General features: G+C 40.2%; 1 protein-coding gene across 1 annotated transcript in view; it reads right to left on the bottom strand.

Moving 5' to 3' along the window:
• The window catches only part of TES (testin LIM domain protein), a 32519-nt gene extending 26051 nt beyond the window's left edge, over positions 1 to 6468 (bottom strand). Inside the window, exon 1 of the mRNA XM_007944014.2 lies at positions 6383 to 6468. Within this exon, the coding sequence (XP_007942205.1) occupies positions 6383 to 6468 (86 nt within the window). The remainder of the gene's footprint in view (positions 1 to 6382) is intronic.
• Between the last annotated feature and the right edge of the window lie 1517 nt (positions 6469 to 7985).

Below are 7985 nucleotides of genomic sequence, written 5' to 3' on the forward strand. Positions count from 1 at the left end.
GAATAAGAATGAATGGGCCATTTATATTTAATTGCAGCCTAAAGTATACAGATTCCATTCTTCTTAAGAAAATGAAGGACTTTTAGAAATTGCTCCTATACCAACATAAAACAAAGCAACAAAACTGGGCATGGCTGAGCACACCTAGGAACTATGTGCCAGGGTCTGTATTTGTACAGTTTGTACAATAATCTCTCCTCAGATGATTCATAGATAACTTTTGATGATTACATAGATGTGAACAGTTTGCTTACTACATTTATTTGAGCCACGCCAATTTGAGAGGAGTTTTTCAGGGGTATATAAATCAGTTTTCGTGTTTACTGTAGTTTCTAAATCTCTAAATAAATATCCTAAACTGGTGTGGAGAGCAGTTCTCCCCAAACTCTCCTTGGGATGTTAGTAAAAGTTCATTGAGGGGGAGGGGAGGAGGCATGGGGACAGAGAAAAGGAAGTTTCAGAATCCAGTTAGTTAACTGTCTTTTTTATAACTTTCTTTTTCAAAGATGCAAAGTTGGACTAGGAAGCTCTGAAGTGTGGGACCTACAGTAAAAGCTGTCTGCCATCAAGTTAATTCTGACTCCTAACGTGCAGAGCAAATTGTCTTTCCAGTCAACAATCCATACACATTCTGTGACATTTACTGCAATCCCCACACTGTAACAGCACTGTCCCCACTTCCTCCCTACACCCACCACTACCCTTCCTTCTTCCTTCTTATCCCTCCCACTTTCCTGGCTCTATCCCGGGGCCAATTCTGTCCTCTCGGCCTCATACGCCTGATTGTTGTAATCAGTGCATACTATCCTGATTCCACTGTTCACCTGACAAGTCTGTCTATCTTTTGGCTGCCAGCTGAGTCAAGGGGGTGAGTTCAGTTCCTAGCTTGAAGGGTATCTAAGGACCACATTCTCCAGGGTTCCACCAATCTTCAACAGACCAGTAAGCCTGGTCTTTTTTTTTTTTTTTTTAAATGATTTTGAGTTTCATTTTACATTTTCCCCCACTTTATCAGGGACCTTTTACTGTGATCCCTTTTAGAGTGGTGTAATAGTTGGAGTTGTGTGTCAGCTTGGCTGGACCACAATTCTGAGTGGTTTAAGCAGTTGTCACAGTTACTGAGTTAAAATTCAGAGGAGTACCAAAATTTACAAAAAGTACTGCTGCAGTAGAAAATACATATATTTATAGTTTCAAGGTTACAGTGCTCAAGAAACTACCCCCTCATCCCCCCAAAAGAGAAATATGTTCCTGAAACAGGAATGTGTAAAAATTACATGTGTAAAAATTATTATTTTTCCAAGGCAGGCAGTAGCAAGTGGAGCGCTCTGACAGGCTGCCAGCATTCACAGTGATTTAAGGGGATGGCCATAGCACTGCTACAAACCGTAATTTCAAAGAGTTGGAAGCTGCCCTTTTATTACAGGGATATACATATATGGACTTAAGCGTAGGCCTCTGTGACAGACCTCAACACAAGCATTAATCCATTTATGGTAGGGAATTTTTAGTTTTCAGCCAGCTCTAAGCCAACCAGAAATTCTCAGGATAGGTGTTATATTCAAGTAATACTTTTCTAATAAAATACAACTGTTTTATTGGAAGTATTTACCAAAGTTAAGGCAAAAGACTAACTCTATCACTTATGTGGTAATTGGCTTGTGGCCCCAATGATATTACTGTATCTTCAGTATAAAATAACTGGCAACAAACTCTATCAGTCTTGGGTTTGTGCCTTGTGTTTCAGAAGTATTTGCTATACCTCACTATACTTAGAAGCGTGCCCAGCAGCAGCTGTTCTGATTGGGTAGGCATCAGACATTTGCTATACCTCACTATACTTAGAAGTGTGCCCAGCAGACAGCTGTTCTCATTGGGTAGGCATCAGCCATCCTCAACCTTGTTTGCCCCTTGTCTTGCAATCTGGTCTTGTTAAAAAGGATTTCTTAGACCTATGAAAGTTTACAGTGGTACTTCTAACTCAGCTAGTCAGACCTTCTCATTTTACAGATCAAAGAACTAAAACCCAAGGGAGTTAAAATAACCTGTTTGAGTCCATAGTATGAGTCCACAAACACATCTATGTGTCAAAAGCAATGCACTTAAGAGAAGAGAGCCTCAGTGTACACTGGTCATGAGAGCATATAAAGATGGGTTGTAATTTCTGCTCTGTCATGTAGAAAAGTGGTGATAAGGAAGGTTGTGACAAGGTTTGGATCCAAATTCCAGCTTTGCCATCTATAAGCCAAGACTCTGTGAGCTATTTAACTTTCCTAAATCTTTGGTATTCCATATTGAAAATGAGAATACTGTCATCTATTTCAAAGGGTCCTGTGAAGAGTAGATACAATCACATTGCATAAAGTGCTCCAAGAGATCATTTTAACTTTCTTGGGTTTTAGGTCCTTGATCCATAAAAAGAGGTATGACCAGCTAAGTTACAAGTTCCATTCTAAATTTTCTAAGTCTAAGAATTCATTTCTAACTTCTAACTGTTGGGACTCATCTAACAGGCAGGCATGGTCTTTTCCATTTGCCTCAGTTCAAATCTACCAGCCACTCCTTGGAAGGAAGGTTGGGCAATCTACTTCCGTAGTGATACCACCTCGGAAACCCGAGGGGTCGCTATGAGTCGGATTCAACTCTCGGCATTGCCTGCCTGCCTGCACCAGAACCATCCTTTACCCTTCACTATATAACAACAGAGAGCGCTGGTAGCGTAGCGCCTAAGGCACTTGACTGCTAACCAGAAGGCTGGCAGTTCAAACCCACCAGCCTCGCCTTGGAAGGAAGATGGGGCAATCTACTTCTGTAGTGATACTGCCTCGGAAACCCAAGGAGGGGTCGCTATGAGTCGGGTCTGACTGACAGCACATAACAACAACAACAATATAACAACAACAACATAGTAACTTCCCCAGGCTATAAACGTTCAACCTACTCCTACTTGCCCTATGATGTTATGTAAATTTGCCCTCACTTTGAAATGACTGAACCAACCCCTACTCACAACAAATTCTTCATTACAATCACCTTCCCGTGTTGCATGTGCAGCTTTTAAACCTCTGAAAAGGCTTTGAGCCCTTTCTCACACTAAATTAAAGCACAAGGTTACATAAGCATTGTATGCACTTGTTTTGACTTACCTACAAATTCCACTTAAAGACACTCAGGAATGGATCTCGTTTGTAACCTGGGGCCTGCCTGCACCCTGTGCTCCCCTCAGAATGCTGACCCTTAGAGACTGTATCAGTGGGCTTCCTTGTTCCTGGCAATGGGAAGCCCCAGCGGGAGATCAGAGTGATGAAGGAGAGTGAGAATGGAGTACTCCTTTGCTTCCTCTTTGTCAGGTCATCTCCTTTTAGACAGCCCTCTCAAAACAGTTCTCTCTCTAGTTCCAAGAAACCCTGTCTCTGTCTCTTTTAGTCCAGAGAATGCTAACCTCCACCCACTAGACCTAGCCCTGGGGTACTATACCCTTTCTTGGAGCTTTTCCTAAACCCTAGTCATGCCTTTGTTAACAATCCCATTACTGAACTGCCCCCAAATCACCTGTTTTGCTTGTGCTACCCACCACTACCACCACAGACTTAGGTTGTTGGCCGCTGCTGAGTTGATTCTGACTCACAATGACCCATGTGTTACAGAGTAGGGCCTGCAATAAAGCAGATACTGGCAGAGAGCAGCACATATCAAGCAGCTGGAACACAGGGTGCTTGGAAGGAATGTGGGAGATGAGGCTAGAAAAGCAAGAAGCAGCCAGATGCTGAGGTTTAACATGATCGGCCAAAGGCTTTACCTAAAGGATCAAGTCCAGTGGGAAAGCACAAAAGGTTCTTAAGCTTTTGGGAAGTAGGTAATGGTATCTGTTTCCTGAAGACCATTCTGTGGCTGTGTGGGAGGACAGATTGCTAAAGATGTAGAAAAATAGTTTAGCTCTAATTTTCCCAATATGTCCCTTGTAGCTCAAAGGGTCCTAGAAGTCAAGGTCCTCCTGAAGATGGAGAGGGAGGCTAAATGGGCAGAGTTCTGGGCACCCATATCCACATTACCCATAGCAGTTCTATGCCTGGGACTGACCTTGGATCTTTGTTGCACTCAGGACAATCAGCATAGAATATTTTACTTCAAAGACTGTACTGAACTACGGTTACATTGTGAGATCAAAGGCCTCTGCCTCAAATATTCCACTCATGATGAAAAACTCAGGGAATTACTGAGAATTAGAACTGAAATAGAAATGTGTCTGAACTCATGCCAGGAAGAAGGCAAAACTACCAAGAAACCAAACTGGATTGGAGGCCATGTCCAAAGCCCTGTCTTTCATAGTCCTTAAAAGAGTTTCAGACTATTTCCAGGGGAATAAATTAGTCAGGGAAATAAATTAGGCTGTGTGGTAAAACTAAAAGGTAAAAAATAAAATTTTCATTATCACAAAGATCTTATTTGACACACTCTTATTTGAAAACATAATAGTGATCTGCAATATAAAAATAATAGAAAACAAAAATTAGTATAAAGTAACCTCTGCTTTAGAGAGATGATAGCTATTACTAATGAGCTTCAAAATCTCCATTAGCAATTTTTGGCAACTCTCTGTCTGAATTAAAAAGGATTTTATCCAAAGATTGCAAAGTAAAAACTATGCCCAGTAGAGGGCAGTGGAATCCTCCACATGGCAGACTAGGCGGCCATGAATGAAGAGGAGTGCACTGTAATCCGGGAGCTCTGGTAGCATAGTGGCTAAGACACTTGCCTGCTAACCAGACGGCTGGCGGTTCAAACCCACCAGCCACTCCTCGGAAGGAAGGTTGGGCAATCCTACTTCCGTAGTGATACTGCCTCGGAAACCCAAGGAGGGGTCGCTATGAGTCAGGGCTGACTTGATGGCACATAACAACAACAACACTGTAATCCATGAAACCTACCTTTTCCCTTAGTGATACTACTTTTCTAAAACATGACAGACATATTACCTACTGCTATTTCCACAAGAAAGAGCTATGAAAGGCTAATCTACAAAATTCTCCGGAAATTAGAGCTCCCTAAAAATAAACATGGCAGTACAGCATCATCATTTCTGGGAGAGTTAAGGTTTCTGTCTCTTCTCTATTTAAAACAACTGTCTTGGTTTCTTAAAACCTATAAAATAAACTAGCTTTACAAAGAGTCTAACAGTCCAAGTTTTATTTGTTTACAGTTTATTTTAACTTATATTATACACAGCCACAATGAAATTTTTATTCTAAAGAGTTTCCCATGGAAATCTGAAACAGCGATGTGGTCTTCCAATGAGATCATTATTCCACTATAACTGTCATAATATCATAGAGCTAATCATCTTTATTGTTTTCTCTTCTATCAATAATCTGCTGACGCTAACTCTGAATACAAACTATCCTTATGGTTTTGACAGTCAGTGATTAAGAATGTTTATTTTCTTTGTAATAAAAGGCTTCAAATACTGATTTTAGATTAATATGATACCCAAAATTACTTGGAAAAAAACATACAAATAGAATCTATGCAAAATTCAAATTTTGATCCATTAACACTGATCCTCCATTCACATGCACTTGATTCAAATTAAGAGACTGATAGCAAACTATTACCATTATTTTTATTGTTATTATTACTTTAATATTGATGCTTCAAGGTTCTTCAGTAGTAAATTCATGGCTGAAAATTTTGAGAAGACCTAAATTCCACTTCATATAAACAAACCATCCTGGAAATTTACCATAAACTTTTTTTCCCACTCAGGAAAGTGACATATTCAGTATTCTAAACCCACAGGAAACCTGAAGGACAGCAAATAAATCAAGCTATTCTAAACATAGTTATTATGGTCCAATTAGCTTAGTCAAACTAATGACAGGAAGACAGAATAGCTTTATTTTTTATTCATTTCTTAGAAAAGATCGACTTAGCAAGTTCAGGCCTACCTCGGAGATATTGCGGGTTCACTTGCAGACTACCACAATAAAGCAACTATTGCAATAAAGTGAGTCATATGAATTTTTTTGTTTCCCAGTGCATAAAAAAGTTATATTCACTCTATATGGTAGTCTATTAAGTGTGTAATAGCATTATGAAGAAGTTTTAAATATTGTGATAATTATCAAAATACGACGAGGACACAAAGCAAGCACATGCTATTGGAAAAATGGCACCAAGAGACTTTCTCAGCCCAAGGCTGTCAGAAACCCTCAGTTTATAAAAAAAAAAAAAAAAAAACACAAACGTGTAGAGTGTGATAAAGCGAGGTGCAATAAAACTAGGTATGCCTGTGCACTGGAGACCTTGTGCAAGAGCTCCACCGTCCGAGGAAGCACTGCCAAACCATGTTAAGTTACTAATGCCAGAATTTTCAAAACATTACCTCCAGAAATGCAGTTCAAATCCTTCACATTTTTCTTTGCATTTTAAACAGGGGGCTCCAAATCCTTGTTCATGACCTAAGCCCATCTGTTAAAGAGAAAACAATGTGTCTCTATTATTAAACATTTAAAAACCTAAAAAATTCGATAAATTACACTTTTAATTCCACCTATCACTCCTGTTGATAAAACTTTCAAACAAATCTTTTGTGAGGCACTGTCTTGTTTTATCAATGGTAACATTGAGGTATGCATACGATGATTCCAAGAACACACACAAGACACTTTATGTTCTTATTTCTCTTTCATTATCATGAAAAGGAAAAGTGTCAGAATGTCACTGCGTGTTATCGTTAGGCGCCTTCAAGTTGTTTCTCACTCACAGGGACTCCAAGTGACAGAGTAGAACTGTCCTATAGGGTCTTCTGGGCTGTAATCTTTACAGAAGCTGATTGCCAGGTTTTTCTCCCATGGAGCTGCTGGGTGAGTTCGAACCACCAACCTTTCAGTTAGCAGCCAAATGCTTAGAAGACTATAAATACCACAAGCCACAAGTCATATGTTTGTCTCTAGCCACTGTGTGCCCAGGGTACAATAAGTACAGGGAGCACTAAGACAGCCAAGGCTTAGGAAGCAAGCATGTCCCCAAATACGTGGAAAATTTTAGGATTTACCATGAAAATATTATTACATTCTATAATGATAACTGGGAGTTCTGGTGGCCTGGTGTGTGAGACATTTGACTGCTAACCAGAAGGCTGGTGGTTCAAACCCATCAGCTACTCCTTGGAAGGAAGACCTGCAGCAGTACTTCTGTACTTCTGTAGTGATACCACCTGGGAAACCCAAGGATGGGTGGTTATGAGTTGGAACCGACTCATCACAGCGAGTTTGGTTTTTTGCTTTTTATAATGATAATTACAATAATAATAGTGACAGCAAACATTTACTAAATGCCAGGCATAGAGAGGTAAGCACTTTATATTACCTCATCAAAATCTTGCAAGACCTCACAAACTATCTACAAAGGAAGCAAAGTTGTTCTCCATTTTAACTGAAACTCAGGGAGGTTAAGGGACTTGAGTAAGCTCAGTGTTAATAAATGGTAGAGAAGAGAACTGAGGCTGGTCTGTCTGACCCTGAAGCCTGAGTGGTCTACTGTGGTCGTTGTTATAGTAAACGTTTTCTTTTCCTTTACCATATGAAATAATAATCCTTGGGAACTTGCTGAGACATGACCTAATCAGTAGAAGGGGGGATTGTGGAGGGGGGATGAATGCAAGAAGACAATGTAAGCTCCTACCCGATTACTGATATTAGAGTAAAACGAATCAACCGGCATCAGCATGCTGGCAATCACCAGTGATCAGATCATCTCTCTCTGTCTCTCTCTCTCTATGTGTTGTGTGCTGTGTGTATGTTTTGTTTTTAAATATCACATCCAGGGCTGCTCACAAATTAGTTACCGACTGGAGCCTGCAGCAGCAGGTCAGCCCAGACAAATAGGTCATTTTCAATGGGGCCTTTTTATAGCTGCACCAAATTGTTTGTCACTATTGCAATCAAAACCACATTGTAACTTGTTCCTTGAAAGATCAGCCTGCC

Source organism: Orycteropus afer, unplaced genomic scaffold (assembly GCF_000298275.1).
Source record: "Orycteropus afer afer isolate SDZICR_OR568_19922 unplaced genomic scaffold, OryAfe1.0 scaffold00007, whole genome shotgun sequence".
NCBI lineage: Eukaryota > Metazoa > Chordata > Mammalia > Tubulidentata > Orycteropodidae > Orycteropus > Orycteropus afer.